The sequence below is a fragment of the Salmo trutta genome, unplaced genomic scaffold (assembly GCF_901001165.1).
Source record: "Salmo trutta unplaced genomic scaffold, fSalTru1.1, whole genome shotgun sequence".
Classification (NCBI taxonomy): Eukaryota; Metazoa; Chordata; class Actinopteri; order Salmoniformes; family Salmonidae; genus Salmo; species Salmo trutta.
This window is the reverse complement of record NW_021822962.1, coordinates 3,294,401-3,316,618: the sequence shown is the minus strand read 5'-3', so window position 1 is coordinate 3,316,618 and position 22,218 is coordinate 3,294,401. Positions and strand designations below refer to the sequence as shown.

Sequence of the window (22,218 nt, the reverse complement as noted above, 5' to 3'; positions counted from 1 at the left end):
ATGCCGTTATTATATAGTTTATTTCAAATCAAATTTTTATTAGTCACATACACGCGTTTAGCAGATGTCATTGCGGGTGTGGCGAAATGCTTGTATTTGCTGATAACGTTAGGTTTCTTTTGGGTTGAGCTATTGAAAACGCGTTTCCATCGCCTGAGCAGACCATTGAAATTGTATTATTAACTTCTGATTGTGCATTTCAGTGCTAGATGTATGAAATCAGCCATGTCCTTCAAGTTCATGCAGTTCAGATGTCCCGCCCCCACTCTTTCTCATCGCATATAAACCCGGGTAAACGGCTTTGCGATTGGACAGAAAACGTGTCATTTACAACCCACCTAATTATGTCACGCTGAATCCGTCGTCAGAAAGGAAAGAAGCATGGCCGCTGTTTTAAGGGGGTCTCGGACCCTATGGGGAAGGAGCATTAAACATGTTGACTTTACTTTGGGTAAGGAGTTTAAAAATATAACAAAAATATGTCTACCATCAATGTTAAGGACCATTCCCGTCTATGACACGAAAGGCACCGCTGCGTGCAAAATCAACGTTGAACAAAAGTTGATTAGCATTGGCTATTGTGGCTCGCTCACTTCTGCTAGCGTTAGTTTGCTGAAATGGCTAGCTAGCTACAAGAGCTAGCTAAAGTCATGGGACGTTGGTTGATCAAAATATTTGTTGTTTATCAAGACGACTGACAGCCAACACCAGCAAATGTTCTAATCAAAGGTGTGTCAGTATGCATCTCGCACAAGTAACAAGTTGAGGGTCAAGTCAAATCCCACAGCTCTTGTCAGCAAGTCAGTCATTAGCCAAGCGAGTTCTGTATTGAATAGGGTGATTGTTTGCACAAATATTGTCAATTAAAATGTCACGCCTTCTGTAGATGTATGCTGTACTGTACACGTGTTTGTTATAGACTCTTCCGTGATTCTAGTAATGGCTTGTAGCTCAGTGGTTCCCAACCTTTTCCAGTTACTGTACAACTGTATTTTCCTCCCCCGGGATGTCTTTTACCAATAGACCAAGTACCCCCAGGGGTCCTAGTACCCCCAGGTTGGGAACCACTGCTTCAGCTTATCAACCAGCTCTCATGCACAATGGAAGGAAAAGAGGGTGAGTGAGGCCAGTTCAGGTCATTGAGATGTAGCCCAGCCATAGCTAGTCTGTTCTGCTGCATGTCTGTATTACATCTCTTCTCATACCAGTGCTGTGCCCCCACTGTCCTCAAGGTAGTTCAACTCTTACCTTGATAACCCAACCCACTGTCCTCGCCGGTAACTCAACTCTTACCATGATAACCCAGCCCACTGTCCTCGCCGGTAGCTCAACTCTTACCATGATAACCCAGCCTACTGTCCTCAAGGTAGTTCAACTCTTACCATGATAACCCAGCCTACTGTCCTCAAGGTAGTTCAACTCTTACCATGATAACCCAACCCACTGTCCTCGCCGGTAGCTCAACTCTTACCATGATAACCCAGCCTACTGTCCTCAAGGTAGTTCAACTCTTACCTTGATAACCCAGCCTACTGTCCTCGTCGGTAGCTCAACTCTTACCTTGATAACCCAGCCTACTGTCCTCAAGGTAGCTCAACTCTTACCTTGATAACCCAGCCTACTGTCCTCGTCGGTAGCTCAACTCTTACCTTGATAACCCAGCCTTGTGAAAAAAGTGACCTCCTAGCTCTCAAACTCTAGGCGGCATTCTCCCTACAGTTTTAAGTGGTTAGCTTCGCCCACGACTGGCTTGTGTCAACTACAATCCCGATGCTGTGTTTTCACGTTTAGAAACGTTAATAATTATTGCTTGCAAAACAATAATCGTGGCTTTTGAAGCATGGCCCTTACATCAGCGAGACAGAATCCTAAATATAAAAAGATGCTCTTGCTGTAGCAGGTTTGCACAGATACGCTGGCACACAGGTGTTCGGCGAATGCTAGATAGCTAATTAGCGTAGGTGGTCGCCTGTCTTCTGTCCGTTTTCTGTTCAAAAGAGCTGTAACATGGAGATATGGCTATGTTGGAACACTAACCTTTATAAAGGTGTGTATAAATGTATCCTTAAAAAAAAAAATATATATATATATATATTTTTTTTAAGGATACATTTATACACACCTTTATAAAGGTTACACCTGCCGAACACCTGTGTGCCAGCGTATCTGTGCAAACCTGCTACAGCAAGAGCATCTTTTTATATTTAGGATTCTGTATCGCTGATGTAAGGGCCATGCTTCAAAAGCCGCGATAAATGTTATTTCATATCAACGAGAAAATATATATATATATATATATTTTCTCGTTGATATGAAATAACATTTATGCTTCCAAAACCATACCGCAAGCGATGTGTGTTAATATTCAGACTGAGCGTCTGGGCGCTTAACAAAACTCCCCCATACAGAAGACCCCTTTCTCTAATGACTCTGATGTGTAATGGAACTGAGTCATGATTAAGGGCCAGTGACCTTCATTGCAATGGCAGTAGGTCTACCACACAAGACCGGGGTTGCTTCCCAACAATCTCTCGGCGTATGCTCTTGTTCACATCCCTTCATGGAATTGACTGGCACTGGTACATGGAAACTCCCTCTAGCCCATGCCTACACCATTCTAATGCCTTTACATTTGTGGGAGGACACAGTTCAGGAGGAAGTAGAGATTATTGAGACGCAGCCATGGGGTTTTGTGTGCTGCAGTTTGTGTGTGTGTGTGGTAGTAGCCTTGTGCCGCGTTCAAATGCTAGTCGGAACTCTGACATTTACAACTTGCTGATTCGTTGCACGTGTATGACTAAAATCAGTTAGCGAGTCGTACATTCCTGAGTTTCCTAGTTCCAACTAAGAAGTGAACGCGGCGTCAGTCCAACAGTGGCAGGTCAGGTGTCTCTTTCCACTGAAGCCACTATAAAGATTGGCTGGGAGAGCCAGCCATGTGAGACCGGTAGCCTGGATGACTGCCCCCCCTCTTCTCTCACACATTTACACACCACAGTTTATTTATAAGATGCCCTTTGGCCAATACATCTCTACTTTCAGCCTTCATACTTGTGTTTTTATAGGAAATGGTGAATGAGTTCACTACCTGTTTACTTATTTGATATGCAATTATCGTGTTAGCATTTGCTTGACTTTGGCACTACAAGGGCTGCAGTGGGTTTTCATATCAAATGGTTTAGGATTTGAAATTAAATTCATTCTCAGGAAAAAATGAATGTCTGGAATCAATGTAGAAATGTCTGTCCAACTTTCCTTGGTCCTATTTAGTTTTATCAAGCTTGCCTCTGACATTACCCACTACGATGTAGTATACAGGTCTTGGGTAACTATTGATAGGGCTGGGTTATGTTTGGATTTCATTGAACCAGAACGGCAAGGCCTAGATTGGAAGTGTCCTGGCTGTTTCAATGGACTAGGGAGCCTTTTAACAGCATTTTGCGAGAGACTAAAGTTTTTCACATTCTGACTATTTATTTTTGTTAGTGAAGGCCTACACAGAAAAGCTGTATTAGAGCTGTCTCAGCTTGGCTGAAAGGATGACAAAAGGCTTCTGGTAGTAGTCTATTCTCATTACAAGTTGTTCCTGGGGTGTATTAGGAACCAAAAGGGGAGGGACCTAGGTCTACCTGAACTTGTCCAATAAGAAACACTAGTTTTTGTTGGAATGTTTCGCTACAGATTGCACCGGTTTGCACTGATGAATACACCCTTGTACCTCCCAGTCTCCAGCAGGTCCATGGCCTCTAAGACCCAGGTGGGTTTCATCGGCCTGGGGAACATGGGAAAACCCATGGCCAAGAACCTGCTGAAGCACGGATACCCCGTCGTCGCCACTGACGTCTTCCCTGAGTCCTGCAAAGAACTGCAAGAGTTGGGTGCCCAGGTGGGACAAAAAAAACTTGCTTGCTTGTTTGCTAATGGCAATGCGCCGGCTGATGGCATGCCATAGCTCTCTGATGTGATGTCAGCTGGTAGGTGCTCAAAAAAGAAACAAAATACCATGACTAAAAATAATCTATTGTAGATAGATGGAACCACTTAAATGAGTGTCCAAACAAACTGAGTCCATCATAAGATTTTACTCTCGTCATTGCCGATCTACTTCTTAATTGAATCCTAATGGTTGTGCTTGCCTGGGGTGTAGCTTATTCATTAGGCACCAACAGACTAAAACAGGGAGGGACTACCTGAACTTGTCCAATAGGAAACACTAGTTTTTGTATTTGAAACATTTTGCTACGGCGTGCCCTAATGAATAAAGCCCTGTTTTGTCAGATTGTGGATAACCCTGCGGAGGTGGCAGACCAGACAGACCGCATCGTCACCATGCTGCCCTCCAGTCCCAACGTCATCGAGGTTTACACTGGGCCCAACGGTATCCTCAAGTAAGATCCCTTGCTCTCGATTACTCACTGGCTATGTCCCAAATGGCTCCCTGTTCCCTTTATAGTGCACTACTTTTGACCAGAGCCCTAATACAAGAATCAAGTCCAAGTCACTTAGCTATCCGTCTTTAACAGAAACCCTTCAGACTGTTGTTTTAAACAATAAGGTGGGTACTTTACTGTTCTACAGGAAGGTTAAGAAAGGCTCGCTACTCATTGACTCCAGCACCATCGACCCAGCCGTTTCCAAGGAGATGGCCGTGGCCGCGGAGAAGATGGGGGCAGTTTTTATGGATGCGCCTGTGTCAGGAGGTAAGGACTAATACAGGCTGTGTTCCAAATGGCTCAGCAGTCTAAGGCACTGCTTCTCAGTGCAAAAGGCATCACTACAGTCCCTGGTTCGAATCCAGGCTGTATCACATCCGGCCCGTGATTGGGAGTCCCATAACGCGGTGCACAATTGGCCCAGCGTCGTCTGGGTAGGCTGTCATTGTAAATAAGAATTTGTTCTTAACTGACTTGCCTAGTTAAATAACAAAACATATGTAGATAAATATAGTGCACTTCTTTTGACCCAGGCCCATAGGAATAGAGTGCAATTTGGGATGCAGAATTTCCTTTGGGGGGGGTCTCTGCTGCAATCTGAGAGGACCAGCCTCTCCACTCCCTAATTGTTGAAATGGACCAGATTTAGTAGATGGAGCTCTCTAGCACATTTGTGGCCCATGATGTGGATTATTTCAGAACCCAGCATCTGGAGTTTGATCCGATGACCCTTCCACACAAATGCTCCGTTCTCAGATCCCAGCAGCTCGAAAAGCTCTTTATTTGTGCCCCCCCTTTTCTGAAAACGTGGTTTTTAAAGTCTACTACCAGTGCATCTCTCTCTCATAGCACAACCTCGCAACAATTACACATCTTTTTACTGCAAACCAATTGACCAAGTTATATAAAGAGAACCATCTCCGTCATGATCATATGTGTACTCATGTCTCTGTTGCCACACGTGTGTATCTCTGTGAATTCCACTGGGAGGAAGACTGATTTTGTATTTCTCCTGACAACCTGGTGACTACCCAGGACAGCAGACTCCCATGTGGGCCTTGGTTCAGGTTAAAATGGCCGACACTGGATCATTTCCTTTCATGTCTGACAAAATGGTAAATCCATTCAGTCTCTGCTTCTCATATAGATGGTTCAGTCTGGGTTATAGAGTACCTTACCTACCTGACAGCCTGGGTCATAAAGAGGAGGAGTACCTACCTGACAGCCTGGGTCATAAAGAGGAGGAGGAGGTGGAGGAGGACCTACCTGACAGCCTGGGTCATAAAGAGAAGGAGGAGGAGGGGGAGTACCTACCTGACAGCCTGGGTCATAAAGAGGAGGAGTACCTACCTGACAGCCTGGGTCATAAAGAGAAGGAGGAGGAGGACCTACCTGACAGCCTGGGTCATAAAGAGGGGGAGGAGGACCTACCTGACAGCCTGGGTCATAAAGAAGAGGAGGAGGACCTACCTGACAGCCTGGGTCATAAAGAGGAGGAGGAGGAGTACCTACCTGACAGCCTGGGTCATAAAGAGGAGGAGGAGGAGGAGTACCTACTTGACAGCCTGGGTCATAAAGAGGAGGAGGAGGAGGAGGACCTACCTGACAGCCTGGGTCATAAAGAGGAGGAGGAGGAGTGGGAGTACCTAGCTGACAGCCTGGGTCATAAAGAGGAGGAGGAGGACCTACCTGACAGCCTGGGTCATAAAGAGGAGGAGGAGGAGGACCTACCTGACAGCCTGGGTCATAAAGAGGAGGAGGAGGAGGAGGACCTACCTGACAGCCTGGGTCATAACGAGGAGGAGGAGGAGGACCTACCTGACAGCCTGGGTCATAAAGAGGAGGAGGAGGAGGACCTACCTGACAGCCTGGGTCATAAAGAGGAGGAGGACCTACCTGACAGCCTGGGTCATAAAGAGGAGGAGGACCTACCTGACATCCTGGGTCATAAAGAGGAGGAGGACCTACCTGACAGCCTGGGTCATAAAGAGGAGGAGGAGGAGGACCTACCTGACAGCCTGGGTCATAAAGAGGAGGACCTACCTGACAGCCTGGGTCATAAAGAAGAGGACCTACCTGACAGCCTGGGTCATAAAGAAGAGGACCTACCTGACAGCCTGGGTCATAAAGAAGAGGACCTACCTGACAGCCTGGGTCATAAAGAAGAGGACCTACCTGACAGCCTGGGTCATAAAGAAGAGGACCTACCTGACAGCCTGGGTCATAAAGAAGAGGACCTACCTGACAGCCTGGGTCATAAAGAAGAGGACCTACCTGACAGCCTGGGTCATAAAGAAGAGGACCTACCTGACAGCCTGGGTCATAAAGAAGAGGACCTACCTGACAGCCTGGGTCATAAAGAAGAGGACCTACCTGACAGCCTGGGTCATAAAGAGGAGGAGGAAGAGGACCTACCTGACAGCCTGGGTCATAAAGAGGAGGAGGAAGAGGACCTACCTGACAGCCTGGGTCATAAAGAGGAGGAGGACCTACCTGACAGCCTGGGTCATAAAGAGGAGGAGGAGGAGGACCTACCTGACAGCCTGGGTCATAAAGAGGAGGAGGACCTACCTGACAGCCTGGGGGTAGGGAAGATGAGGAAGAGTGGTACTGACCTTCAGAAAGGCTCCAAGCTGTAAAACACTCTCACAGTCTTCAGGGGGAACGCATACACTATACACTGTTTGAACTCAGCCTTTTAACTTGAGGAAAGCCACTCTGAGTTGATGTTGGCATATTTTACCATCAGGCCCTAAAGATTAGTAATGATTTATATGCATCCTTCCTGTGGCAGTGCTCTTGGATTAAGGCTGTCCAGCTTCCCACGTTGAACTTGGGTGGCTGCAGGTCACAGAGGTGTGTGTGTGTGTGTGTGTGTTTGGTTAGAGTCAAGTATTGCAGCATGTTACTACCTTGATACTGTGCTGGAATGCCTGTGGTTGAACATGTAATCTGTGGTCAGAAAACTGAAACCTCTTGTGTGTGTGGTGGGGGAGACAAAAGGAGTTGCATGGTCGTAATAGAGCACGGGAATGTGATGAGACTGGTGTCATTGTTACCCAGATGATGGTACTGTAACCAAGACTTGAGCCTTTGATCAGGAGACCACAGAAACCCAGAGACCACAGAAACCCAGAGACCACAGAAACCCAGAGACCACAGAAACCCAGAGACCACAGAAACCCAGAGACCACAGAGACCACAGAAACCCAGAGACCACACATCATGTTTAGAACTTCCAGCGCTGCTTGTTCTGAATCCAGCAAGGAGCTTTGCTGTAGCCCAGTTTGGACGTATCCAGAATACCTTCTCCAACCCAGACTTACTTTGTAGTATTATTTAGTGAGATGGTCTATAATCAGGCTGTTTCCCTGTGCTTTTGAGAGACCTCTGGTTCTCTGTCCTTCATGTGTTGCCTCTTCCAGCCAGAGCCCACAGTGCGTCAGAGAGGTTTGGCAGCAGACTCACTGTTGGAAGGAATGCCTTGTTTTCTGGAGCAATAATAGGAAAGCCACAAAACCTGGGATGCAGCCCAAATGGGCCCCTGTTCCCTATATAGTGCACTACTGTTGACCAGAGCCCTATATAGTGCACTACTGTTGACCAGAGCCCACAGGGAGCTAGTTAAAAGTAGTGCACAATATAGGGGGGTAGGGTTCTATCTCTCCTAGCTGGAGGGGTGCTCTCATCTTATCTACGAACATAGACAGGGCTCTAACTCCTCTAGCTCCACAATGAAATAGGGTGCAGGCCAGGCAGCAGGCTGTTAGCCAGCCTGCCAGCTTAGTGGAGTCTGCCATTAGCACAGTCAGCGTAGTCAGCTCAGCTTTCCCCATTGAGACCGTGTCTGTGCCTCGATCTTGGTTGGGCAAAATTAAAAATGGCGGTGTTCGCTTCAGTAATCTTACTAGTATAAAGACCTCCTCCATTCCTGCCATTATTGAAAGAGATTGTGATACTTCACATCTCAAAATTGGGTTACTTAATGTTAGATCCCTCACTTCCAAGGCAGTTATAGTCAATGAACTAATCACTGATCATAATCTTGATGTGATTGGCCTGACTGAAACATGGCTTAAGCCTGATGAATTTACTGTGTTAAATGAGGCCTCACCCCCTGGTTACACTAGTGACCAAACCCCCCGTGCATCCGGCAAAGGCGGAGGTGTTGCTAACATTTACGATAGCAAATTTCAATTTACAAAAAAAAAAACAATGACGTTTTCGTCTTTTGAGCTTCTAGTCATGAAATCTATGCAGCCTACTCAATCACTTTTTATAGCTACTGTTTACAGGCCTCCTGGGCCATATGCAGTGTTCCTTACTGAGTTCCCTGAATTCCTATCGGATCTTGTAGTCATAGCAGATAATATTCAAATTTTTGGTGACTTTAACATTCACATGGAAAAGTCCACAGACCCACTCCAAAAGGCTTTCGGAGCCATCATCGACTCAGTGGGTTTTGTCCAACATGTTTCTGGACCTACTCACTGCCACAGTCATACTCTGGACCTAGTTTTGTCCCATGGAATAAATGTTGTGGATCTTAATGTTTTTCCTCATAATCCTGGATTATCGGACCACCATTTTATTGCGTTTACAATTGCAACAAATAATCTGCTCAGACCCCAACCAAGGAAGATTAAAAGTCGTGCTATAAATTCTCAGACAACCCAAAGATTCCTTGATGCCCTTCCAGACTCCCTCTGCCTACCCAAGGACGTCAGAGGACAAGAATCAGTTAACCACCTAACCGAGGAACTCAATTCAACCTTGCGCAATACCCTAGATGCAGTTGCACCCCTAAAAATTAAAAACATCTGTCATAAGAAACTAGCTCCCTGGTATACAGAAAATACACGAGCTCTGAAGCAAGCTTCCAGAAAATTGGAACGGAAATGGCGCCACACTAAACTGGAAGTCTTCCGACTAGCTTGGAAAGACAGTACCGTGCAGTATCGAAGAGCCCTCACTGCTGCACGATCATCCTATTTTTCCAACTTAATTGAGGAAAATAAGAACAATCCGAAATTTCTTTTTGACACTGTCGCAAAGCTAACTAAAAAGCAGCATTCGCAAATGGAGGATGGCTTTCACTTCAGCAGTAATAAATTTATGAACTTTTTTGAGGAAAAGATCATGATCATTAGAAAGCAAATTACGGACTCCTCTTTAAATCTGGGTATTCCTCCAGGGCTTCATTGTCCAGAGTCTGCACAACTCTGCCAGGACCTTGGCTCAAGGGAGATACTAAAGTGTTTTAGTACTATATCTCTTGACACAATGATGAAAATAATCATGGCCTCCAAACCCTCAAGCTGCATACTGGACCCTATTCCAACTAAACTACTGAAAGAGCTGCTTCCTGTGCTTGGCCCTCCTATGTTGAACATAATAAACGGCTCTCTATCCACCGGATGTGTACCAAGCTCACTAAAAGTGGCAGTAATAAAGCCTCTCTTGAAAAAGCCGAATCTTGACCCAGAAATTATAAAAAACTATCGGCCTATATCGAATCTTCCATTCCTCTCAAAAATTTTAGAAAAAGTTGTTGCGCAGCAACTCACTGCCTTCCTGAAGACAAACAATGTATACGAAACGCTTCAGTCTGGTTTTAGACCCCATCATAGCACTGAGACTGCACTTGTGAAGGTGGTAAATGACCTTTTAATGACGTCAGACCGAGGCTCTGCATCTGTCCTCATGCTCCTAGATCTTAGTGCCGCTTTTGATACCATCGATCACCACATTCTTTTGGAGAGATTGGAAACCCAAATTGGTCTACATGGACAAGTTCTGGCCTGGTTTAGATCTTATCTGTCGGAAAGATATCAGTTTGTCTCTGTGAATGGTTCGTCCTCTGACAAATCAATTGTAAATTTCGGTGTTCCTCAAGGTTCCGTTCTAGGACCACTATTGTTTTCACTATATATTTTACCTCTTGGGGATGTCATTCGAAAACATAATGTTAAATTTCACTGCTATGCGGACGACACACAGCTGTACATTTCAATGAAACATGGTGAAGCCCCAAAATTGCTCTCGCTAGAAGCCTGTGTTTCAGACATAAGGAAGTGGATGGCTGCAAATTTTCTACTTTTAAACTCGGACAAAACAGAGATGCTTGTCCTAGGTCCCAAGAAACAAAGAGATCTTCTGTTGAATCTGACAATTAATCTGGATGGTTGTACAGTCGTCTCAAATAAAACTGTGAAGGACCTCGGCGTTACTCTGGACCCTGATCTCTCTTTTGAAGAACATATCAAGACTGCTTCAAGGACAGCTTTTTTCCATCTACGTAACATTGCAAAAATCAGAAACTTTCTGTCCAAAAATGACGCAGAAAAATTAATCCATGCTTTTGTTACTTCTAGGCTCGACTACTGCAATGCTCTACTTTCCGGCTACCCGGATAAAGCACTAAACAAACTTCAGTTAGTGCTAAATACGGCTGCTAGAATCCTGACTAGAACCCAAAAATTTGATCATATTACTCCAGTGCTAGCTTCCCTACACTGGCTTCCTGTTAAGGCAAGGGCTGATTTCAAGGTTTTACTGCTAACCTACAAAGCATTACATGGGCTTGCTCCTACCTATCTTTCCGATTTGGTCCTGCCGTACATACCTACACGTACGCTACGGTCACAAGACGCAGGCCTCCTAATTGTCCCTAGAATTTCTAAGCAAACGGCTGGAGGTAGGGCTTTCTCCTATAGAGCTCCATTTTTATGGAATGGTCTGCCTACCCATGTGAGAGACGCAGACTCAGTCTCAACCTTTAAGTCTTTACTGAAGACTTATCTCTTCAGTAGGTCCTATGATTAAGTGTAGTCTGGCCCAGGAGTGTGAAGGTGAACGGAAAGGCTGGAGCAACGAACCGCCCTTGCTGTCTCTGCCTTGTCGGTTCCCCTCTTCCCACTGGGATTCTCTGCCTCTAACCCTTTTACAGGGGCTGAGTCACTGACTTACTGGTGTTCTTCCATGCCGTCCATGGGAGGGGTGCGTCACTTGAGTAGGTTGAGCCACTGACGTGGTCTTCCTGTCTGGGTTGGCGCCCCCCCTTGGGTTGTGCCGTGGCGGACATCTTTGTGGGCTATACTCGGCCTTGTCTTCGGACGGTAAGTTGGTGGTTGTAGATATCCCTCTAGTGGTGTGGGGGGCTGTGCTTTGGCAAAGTGGGTGGGGTTATATCCTGCCTGTTTGGCCCTGTCCGGGGGTATCATCGGATGGGGCCACAGTGTCTTCTGATCCCTCCTGTCTCAGCCTCCAGTATTTATGCTGCAGTAGTTTATGTGTCGGGGGGCTAGGGTCAGTCTGTTACATCTGGAGTATTCTCTTGTCTTATCCGGTGTCCTGTGTGAATGTAAATATGCTCTCTCTAATTCTCTCTTTCTTTCTTTCTTTCTTTCTCTCGGAGGACCTGAGCCCTAGGACTACCTGGCATGATGACTCCTTGCTGTCCCCAGTCCACCTGGCCATGCTGCTGCTCCAGTTTCAACTGTTCTGCCTGCGGCTACGGAACCCTGACCTGTTCACCGGACGTGCTTGTTGCACCCTCGACAATTACTATGATTATTATTATTTGACCATGCTGGTCATTTACGAACATTTTAACATCTTGACTATGTTCTGTTATAATATCCACCCGGCACAGCCAGAAGAGGACTGGCCACCCCTCATAGCCTGGTTCCTCTCTAGGTTTCTTCCTAGGTTTTTGGCCTTTCTCAGGAGTTTTTCCTAGGGAGTTTTTCCCAGCCACCGTGCTTCTTTCACATGCATTGCTTGCTGTTTGGGGTTTTAGGCTGGGTTTCTGTACAGCACTTTGAGATTTCAGCTGATGTACGAAGGGCTATATAAATAAATTTGATTTGATTTGATATTTTGGAACGCTCCCCTGCTGTCAGCGTAGTCATCATACAATAACCTAGTCCCAAACCAGTCATTACGACACAGAAAAATACTATTGTTTTCTTATACATTTTCATTGAAATCAATTAGACTTGTATGTAAAGCCTTGGGAAATGTTTATCATGAAAGACTACTGTGCTGACTGGAATGAAAACGTTTGACCACAGAACTCGAGCTATGTAGCCACCAACAAACACATTCACTTTCACTGTAATGCATGTCCTTAGAGACTCCTAATTGGTGAGTGTGTGTATTGGTTCCCAGGCTGTGGGAGATGGCAGAGATGCAGTTGTCACACACACACACACACACACTGCTCATTATTATGGCAGAGAGACCGAGGGCCTGTAACTTTGGCAACAGAAATGAAAGGGTTGCATTTTTATCTACGCATTTTGGGGCTGTGTAGCTTGAGTTTTTAATGCTTTTAAGAAAATCTCCCCACTTTCTTTTTTAATAATTTTTTTTAACTGGTTACCCCACATTTGTCATGGGATTTGAGACATCTCTTTCTCTCAGCCAGCTTTTTGCTGCCACTTCATTTTGTCTAAATATGTTTAGGTCCCTTTACTTTCCCCACAACCTTCTGTTTGACTGAGTATGAAACTATTGCTATGGAAATCATCCACAAGCCTAGGGCTTGCCTCATTTTTCATTTCACTTGATTTTATGTGGAATTACTTTCTCAGCCAAACTTGGTGAGAGAAGGGTGGGTGTTTGACAAGGGAACAAGCTGTTGTTTAGTAAAGTGCTCTGTAGATTTGCATCAATCTTTCTGTGATTACCTCATAACAGTTTTGAGAAGCAACAGCAGTGACTGACATACTATTGTAATGAAACCACCATGTTTTAGAAGTGTGCTTGTCTGGCGCGTGCTATGTACCCAAATGTACAACGTTTCCACTTCATCAGATATTCTCAAGTTTAGGATGTGCATCTCACCCTCCTTTTCTCCAGGTGTGGGGGCTGCCAGCTCAGGGAAGCTGACCTTCATGGTGGGGGGAGTAGAGGAGGAGTTTACTGCGGCCCAGGAGCTGCTCACCTGTATGGGAGCCAACGTGGTGTACTGTGGGGCCGTCGGCACTGGACAGGTAGTCATACACATTTACATGACCTGTGTCTCTTTTATTTATTTATATTGTTTTTTTTGGGGGGGGGGGGGTCATTTAGCAGACGCTCTTCTCCAGAGCAATCTACAGGAGAAATTAGTGTTAAGTGCCTTTTCACCAAGTCGGTGCAGGGATTCAAACCAGCGACCTTTTTGTTACTGACCCAATGCTCTTAACCGCTAGGCTACCTGTCCCCGAGGCCTTGGTCAAAGGTAAAACACTTTAGGGAATAGGGTGCCATTGGGGATACACACATTACATTCCTACTAGCAGCATTATGGGAGGATTATTCCAAAACGACATGGGATGTAACCAGGAGACTGTTTGTTACAGGCAGCCAAAATCTGCAACAATATGCTGCTGGCGATTGGCATGATCGGGACCTCTGAGACCATGAACCTTGGCATCCGGTTGAGTATTCCTAATACATTCACAGCAGAGAACGCATCTCCAACAAAATGTCTTGTTGCACTTAACGCTTGTTGAACAGAACCATGCTATGAGTATCGTACAGATCTGTAACACTACCACTATAGTCACGCAAAGGAACTATCCAATGGAAAAGCTCCTTTTGTTTTTTATAAAGCTGCTACTCTTTCAACTGTCTACATGTTGTCTCTGACTCGTCCTTTACTTGTAGTTATGACTAACCAGCAATCAGAGAAATGCCACACGGTAAACAGTAACCCACCTTAAACTTGTCAAATGTTTTGTTTGTTTTAATGCTTGTGATTTGGCCCCTGGCAGACTAGGTCTGGACCCTAAGCTACTGGCTAAGATCCTGAACATGAGTTCAGGCCGCTGCTGGTCCAGTGACACCTACAACCCTGTACCTGGTGTCATGGAGGGAGTCCCCTCTGGAAACAACTACCAGGGAGGCTTCGGGACCCAACTCATGGCCAAGGTGGGTCTCTCGTTTACTCCATCTCCCTCTCTCTCTCTCTCTCGACGTTTAGTACACAAATGTTTGAGTGTCACAGAAGCTGATTCTTCAGGGGCTCTTTAATTTCCTGTGACTTTATTTTACTTAATACTATTGACAGACATTAACTTTCATGTAACTTGAAAGAGATTGACATGTTTTAACTGTGCTGTGTACAACAAGCGGTGATGACAGAGAGCTAATGAGTGTTTCTCCTCTTCAGGACCTGGGACTAGCCCAGACTACAGCCACCAACACCAAGACCCCTGTCCCTCTGGGCTCCCTGGCCCACCAGATATACCGCATGATGTGTGCTCGGGGCTACGCCGGCAAAGACTTCTCCTCTGTCTTCCAGTTCCTGCGGGAGGATGAGGACAAGGAGGGCCAATAGGGGCGGGGGAACAGTACCTCCCCCCCATCCATAGCTTCACCAGGGTCTATTCCATACAAGACTACTACCATGTAGTTGGTGTGTCGGTTTGCCCCCCCTCCCCAGGACTTGTCAAGACGTGTGTATTGGGTCAAAGCCAAGAGACCACAGCCAGCCGTGATGTGACAGATCATCTCAGCACAGTACTAGACTACACTGTGTCTGTAAGATGGGAGTCGTGTTGCCTCTGTGATCCTGCCTTTTGTTAAAGTAGCTTTCTTTTAATGTTTTAGATGGCTAGGCTAGAAGACAGTGGATGTTTTGAGGTGTGGGGAGGCTCTCCAAAGTCACTGTCACTCAGTAGGCTGACTAACCACTACAGCTATCACCATGACGATATCGGTGCTACCTTAGCACACGTCGTCATGGAAAGCAGACCCAGGCGTTGTCAAGGAAATGACCCGCGTTATACTTGTTAACGACCACACTCACTCGTCAACAATAGACCACTGAGACTTCAGATGATTCTTAGTTCTAGTCGCCACTCACCTCACTGCAACGTCACGTGTTGATCATTGATTTGTTTTTCTCTTCCTGTGGTGGGGTTTATTTAATCTTGACATGGGGAGGGATAGAATGTTCCGGTGTTATTTGTATGTGTTTCAATGTTTAATAAAAGGTGAGAGATTATAGGTATGTTTCCTTCCAGTGATATTGGATTGCTTTTTGACCCACTACTCTAAAGCCTAGCACGGGTGTCTGTACTGTCTGTTAGCAGGAGGAAGACAAGGTGCCTGATCTAGATAATTGCATCATTCTATATTTTTATTAAGCTCCTCGTTAGAGGGTAAGCACTTTATAAAGTTTTGCATTACAGTACAAATATGTATTATATCAAAGATGTCTGAGGTGTTTATTAAGCTGTCCCACATACTTTCATTCATGTCTGTAGGTGACTGCTTTTCTTTTGGGGAAATAAGAGTGTAAACTGGGGTGTATTCACTATGAACCGAAACAAATGGCTGAAATGGGGAGGAAATTACCAGAATTTATCCAGTAAGAAATGCTTGTTTTTGTTGCTAAATGTTTTTGCTACATTGTGAACTAAATAATACACCTGGCCCTGATTTAACATAAGCGCGTGTGAATTCTGCATGCACAGGAACTGTGACTGGCTGTTACAGTATAGCTTCTTCCTATAGGTCAAGCAAAATGAGCATGCAATGTGCTGTACATACAGAGGAGAAGATGGCCAAAGACCAGAAGTGGAGCTCCTCTATTGCTGCCTTATGCAACCAGCCAACCAGACGAGGCGTGAGCCAGAGTGCAGGTGACTGGCTGAAGGTGGTTGTGTAGTAAGCCTATAGAATTCAATAGTGGTTCTTATACACTGAGTATACCAAACATTATGAACAGCTTCCTAATACTCAGAACAGCCTCAATTCGTTGAGGCACGGACTACAAGGTGCCCAGCGGTCCACAGGGATTCTGGCCCGTGACTCCAATGCTTTACGAAGTTGTCAGATTGGCTGGATTGACTGTTCTTGATACACACGGGAAACTGTTGGGTGTGGAAAAACCCAGCAGTGTTGCAGTTCTTGACACAAACCAGTGCACCTGGCATGTACTACCATACCCTGTTCAAAGGCACTTAAATCTTTAGTCTTGACCATTCACCCTCTGAATGGCACTCATACATACACAATTCATGTCAGTTGTCTCATAGCTTAAAAATGATTCTTTAACCTGTCGCCTCCCCTTCATCTACACTGATTTGAAGTGGATTTAACAAGTGGAATCAATAATTGATCATAGCTTTCACCTGGTCAGTGTGTCATGGAAAGAGCAGGTGTTCATAATGTTTTGTACACTCAATGTAGATGTTTCCTATAAAGTTTGCCAATATAACACTGCGTTAACCCTGAGGTAGGAGAGGCCTTCCAAAGCGTGTCAGAAAAACAGAACTTATAGAAGCAAGAATGGAAGTGCTTCCAGGATACAGTAAAACTCTGTAGGTTGAAGTGGCTCTTCAGTTAAGGGGTGAAATGGTCAACAAGGAGGTCCTTGCTTTCTGATGGAAATAGAAAAACTGTAGGATTCTCTTTCACTCTCTCTCGCTCTCCCAAGACAAAAGGAGAGAGCGGCATGTTTCTGATCTAGTTTACCAAGAGACACAGAGGCCAGGATGCCATAGGTCACACGATCACAAGACTAGCCCATAAAAAGTCCATTAAGCACTGGAGACTAAGTGCTGTGTTATCTGCTTGGCAGCTATTACAAACAGAGCACCACTTTGGTCCTAGATCCTATAGAGCAGAGCAACCAGGCCAGACAGGCCAAAGTGAAAGGTCCTTCTGGGTGTTTCTGGGTTAGCTACAGAGCCTGGGAGTTCTACAGAGTGTGTCTGTCCCAGATGGCACCATATTCCCCAGAGCCCTATTGGCCCTGGTCACAGGTAATAGGAATAGGGTCCAATCTGAGATGAAACCACTGTCTCAGGAAGAGGCAGAGCAAATTGGATGTTGCTGGTTGCACCCTCACCCCATAGACCTACTGCTTGTTTATCTTCGGGGGTCACTGGTACGTGTCGTGGACTTTACTCTTATTTAAAAAATATTGGTAGATGTGCATTCAATCTACTGTGACTACAAATGCAGTGCAGTTAGAGAAAAGGGAATTGAAATGGTGTGATCTTGAATAGGAGTGTGTCCTCTTCCACCTCTGTAGGTTGTAGTCTACCGACCAGCAGCCAACCTCACTGACACCTCTTCCGCCTCTGTAGGTTGTAGTCTACCGACCAGCAGCCAACCTCACTGACACCTCTTCCCCCTCTGTAGGTTGTAGTCTACCGACCAGCAGCCAACCTCACTGACACCTCTTCCGCCTCTGTAGGTTGTAGTCTACCGACCAGCAGCCAACCTCACTGACACCTCTTCCGCCTCTGTAGGTTGTAGTCTACCGACCAGCAGCCAACCTCACTGACACCTCTTCCGCCTCTGTAGGTTGTAGTCTACCGACCAGCAGCCAACCTCACTGACACCTCTTCCACCTCTGTAGGTTGTAGTCTACCGACCAGCAGCCAACCTCACTGACACCTCTTCCGCCTCTGTAGGTTGTAGTCTACCGACCAGCAGCCAACCTCACTGACACCTCTTCCACCTCTGTAGGTTGTAGTCTACCGACCAGCAGCCAACCTCACTGACACCTCTTCCACCTCTGTAGGTTGTAGTCTACCGACCAGCAGCCAACCTCACTGACACCTCTTCCGCCTCTGTAGGTTGTAGTCTACCGACCAGCAGCCAACCTCACTGACACCTCTTCCGCCTCTGTAGGTTGTAGTCTACCGACCAGCAGCCAACCTCACTGACACCTCTTCCGCCTCTGTAGGTTGTAGTCTACCGACCAGCAGCCAACCTCACTGACACCTCTTCCCCCTCTGTAGGTTGTAGTCTACCGACCAGCAGCCAACCTCACTGACACCTCTTCCACCTCTGTAGGTTGTAGTCTACCGACCAGCAGCCAACCTCACTGACACCTCTTCCGCCTCTGTAGGTTGTAGTCTACCGACCAGCAGCCAACCTCACTGACACCTCTTCCACCTCTGTAGGTTGTAGTCTACCGACCAGCAGCCAACCTCACTGACACCTCTTCCACCTCTGTAGGTTGTAGTCTACCGACCAGCAGCCAACCTCACTGACACCTCTTCCGCCTCTGTAGGTTGTAGTCTACCGACCAGCAGCCAACCTCACTGACACCTCTTCCGCCTCTGTAGGTTGTAGTCTACCGACCAGCAGCCAACCTCACTGACACCTCTTCCGCCTCTGTAGGTTGTAGTCTACCGACCAGCAGCCAACCTCACTGACACCTCTTCCCCCTCTGTAGGTTGTAGTCTACCGACCAGCAGCCAACCTCACTGACACCTCTTCCCCCTCTGCATATTCTGAAGTTTGTGTTTTTTTGTTCAAATTCTACTTTCATACAGAGGTTATGGAAGCGACTGACTTTTAGGGAAATGTAAGGATTTTGCTCCCAAGTGTTAGGCATCAAGGTCATTATTTACCAGGTTTGTCTCCACAAATAATTCAGCACTATTTTATGTGTGTTGCTGTTGGTGAATTAAATCCCATGCCAGCACAAATTCTGACTAGCAGGGATGAATAATGGCTGTCCACTCATTGAAAATTACAGTATATGACATACGCTATTTATAAACTAAGCAGGTGATCCAGTCTTTTTAAAAACGAAATAGGCTAAAGGATTTTAATGTGATATTAGCTTCCTTTCTAGAGATTTTGTTCAATGGAATAAAACAAGATTCTGAGGAATACATGCATTTTTCAATATAATCTCACTATCTCTCCTATAAATTGGCACGAGGCGTAAGGTGTATCTTCACGTCATTGTATTTGTATTATCGAACGAGCTACACACACTAGTCAGTAAGCAGAAGCCTGTATTGTTTAATTTAATTTAATTCCGCAACGCTCATCAGACAGGACGCGTCATTCGCTGATTCTTTTAGTTCTATTACCGCTACTTCAACATTAATGCCAATTTGGACGTCAAATATAATAATAATTATGATTAATGGTTTAATAATGATGTTAAAGTTAGTAGTTGTGTTATTAGTTTAATAATTGTATTTATTCAATTTGCATAGAACGTCACTGTTTGATATTCACGTGTTAGACTTAACTAAAAATATTTTTGTAAAAGGTTGTATAGCCTATTATTTCTGAAATGTTTCTATTTCAAAATGTACCCTTAACGAACATTTTATTTCTATAACTTCTAAAGGGTCATACTCAGACAAGTTATAGCTAGTAGGCTATTGGCCAATTAACATCTAAATAGTGGGTTGCTACAATTAAGAGAAATCCTTAATGAGCCACAGCCAAATAATAAACAATACAATCATATTTAAGAAATGCAGTTCAAACCGGTTGATTGGATTGAACAAAACGTGTACATTACCATCTACACCGGCCACTGATCTACACGTTTTAGTCACATTCTGAACTCAGTTCTTAAATAGACCATCAATTTATTTGAAGAAAAAAAACTACGTTCTAATAACTATGCATAAAATGAGGTATACTGATTCGGCGTTGTTGTTAAGGTCTATATCATTCGCGAAACAGTATTTCTAGTATTAGGCCTATTTTCTAGTGGGCCTATTTATTCCTCAGTGGCCTTGTGGTTAGTGTCGGACCTGAGATTGGCAGGTTGGGAGTTCGATCCCGGGCCGAGTCATACCAAAGACTGTAAAAATGTGACCCAATGGGTCTCTGCTTGACACTCAGCGTTAAGGAGATAGATTGGGGGGTAAGGCCCTGGGATAGACTAGCATCCTGTCCAGGGGGTGTACTTGTACAAGCTGTCTCGCGCTACAGAAACAGGAGATGAGCAGTCCTATGGGCAGTTCCGGCTCGTGCAAGGCTACTACTATTATTCCTAAAGTATTCAAATTCCTCAAAATATATCATATTTTTCCCAACAATAGATTTCACATTTTAATTATTAAAAGGTCTTAATTTACTTCTACCATCATCTGAGCCTATGTGTTTTGTTTTGTGAAACGAAAAATACACCTATGAAGCCCTACTGAAGAGACGCGCACACACACAGGATAACACACGCACTATACACACACGAACACAGATTTTGTGTTGTAGATATGTGGTAGTAGATACTTGCACATCGTTGATTTCCTCTCGAATTTCTATAAAGTTATATAGCCTACCGCATTCGATTATGAGGTTATGGACCCTTTTTCATATTTCAGCGGGTCAAAAGCGTCTTTGAAAATTACTTGACCCTCGATTACCATCTCCTCTTGATCTATCCGCCTTGTGATGAATGCATTTACACAAGAACCCAGATATTATTTGTTAACGCTATAGGTCCAATGTATCGCCTCTTTCTACTGTGTGCGCTATATGTCCACGCTGATGTTACCAGTTTATTAAAGTAGCTTACCAAATAAGAAACGATAAGGTGCCTCGACATGGCGTATTAACATATCCTCTAACTGGTCCCGCATAGAAAAGCTGACGGTATTGTTGACCGCGAAATTCACCGCCCAGAGCCAATGTGTGGCTAGCCATTATTTGTCTAAGAAGAGCCTGAGTGTGTGACCATCATGGCAGATAGGAGTATAGGCTAGATCCCCTCGTTTCCCACACCGGCCCACTCCACCACTGCACTGGGGGTCCATGTTCGATGTGGGTAGTAGCATCGCGTCATTGCTTTATTTATGACTAGCTACAGGACGCTTTTTCAATGTCTGCGGTAGGGCCGCTAATGTCTCTACTGCGACCATTGAATTCTCTCAGCCGCATGAACATAGGCGTAAATAACATAGGCCTAACATATGGTTTAACATGACAGCCCAGCCTCATTGAACTCGGCTCCATTCGACGAGAAGGGAAGGAGTTCTGACTGTGACTAGCAGCCATTATCAGGCTGTGATATTTCCTGCCCACTCGGTTGGGTGACAATACGCCCAAGGTTTGGAATGAAACACTTCAGTATAGTATAGCAGTATGCTTAAAGCAGGGGTCTATACCCCATCCCCTCCAGAATAACTTGCTAACAGCATCGACCGAAACCGTGGAAACAGATTTCAATAGATAAGCACAATTGTCTACTTTGTGTCCTCAAACATATATGGACAGGCTATATATATTGGAAACGGTGATTCCGGGAAAACGTGGGCAGTTGAATAGCTATGAAGAATACAGGTTAAGCCATTTTGGTGCAGTATCACAACCAAATGCTAATTTTCTCCTGCAAATACCTCAACCATAAAAGGCACATTCTCGGCCTATTGTATTGGTGTTCTTGCTTGTAAAATTTCGAATACATTGTTATTCAAATATTCCACGCAACTATGTCTAATGGAAGAAATGCAGTGCAATGTGTCGTTCGTTCTCTGTCACAGACAAAGCAAGTGGGGATGTTGTAACCTATAGTCTTTTTCTCATTCTAACTTAAAATAAGATACAGTCCAGCTCCGTTTTTCTTTTTCTTCTAGGCCGAATTTTCACATTTTATATTTGTGCACAAGTAAAATGCAATTTCACAAACAGCTACTTTGTCATTGATTCGAATTGATTAGCTCAATTCGTTCCTCTCGTAACCTGTATCCTAACTGAGATAGCCTCTTACCACATGCCTAACAAAACATGGGACAGCACAATGTTTCTCTCATTCTTAATGAGATGAAAATATGGTGCAGTTGAACTTGTCTTTGAAACCACAGTTTCCTATTGTCTGCTAATGTTTTCCACGTCTGAAATGCGAATGGATTGGCTTTAGTTCCTAGTTTGCCAGGCCTGTCTTTACCCAGGTGATATTACCCCTGGATAAATGCCATGTCGGTAAACACGAAAACCGATCGGATGCCCTTACATGTTTATGTTCAGCATGTTTCTGCAATTACATCATTTCCTCACTACTTTGCCAAAAGCTCAC

At 45.0% G+C, this 22,218-nt stretch overlaps 2 protein-coding genes across 3 annotated transcripts; both read left to right on the top strand.

Moving 5' to 3' along the window:
* Nucleotides 1–339: 339 nt before the first annotated feature.
* On the top strand, nt 340–15,434 carry hibadhb (3-hydroxyisobutyrate dehydrogenase b). The gene is made up of 8 exons (XM_029746843.1): nt 340–451; nt 3,726–3,886; nt 4,279–4,388; nt 4,579–4,700; nt 13,299–13,432; nt 13,784–13,860; nt 14,198–14,354; nt 14,596–15,434. Exons 1-8 carry the CDS (start codon nt 382–384, stop codon nt 14,761–14,763), a joined length of 999 nt encoding a protein of 332 aa, XP_029602703.1. The 5' UTR covers nt 340–381; the 3' UTR covers nt 14,764–15,434.
* On the top strand, nt 4,952–7,514 carry LOC115187796 (cardiomyopathy-associated protein 5-like). 2 transcript variants are annotated; one of them, XM_029746842.1, is made up of 2 exons: nt 4,952–5,683; nt 5,975–7,514. In XM_029746842.1, exons 1-2 carry the CDS (start codon nt 5,483–5,485, stop codon nt 7,070–7,072), a joined length of 1,299 nt encoding a protein of 432 aa, XP_029602702.1. In that variant the 5' UTR covers nt 4,952–5,482; the 3' UTR covers nt 7,073–7,514. The 2 variants fall into 2 exon arrangements, with proteins under 2 accessions (XP_029602702.1, XP_029602701.1); XM_029746841.1 differs by having other exon boundaries at nt 4,952–6,251; nt 6,402–7,514.
* Nucleotides 15,435–22,218: the final 6,784 nt, after the last annotated feature.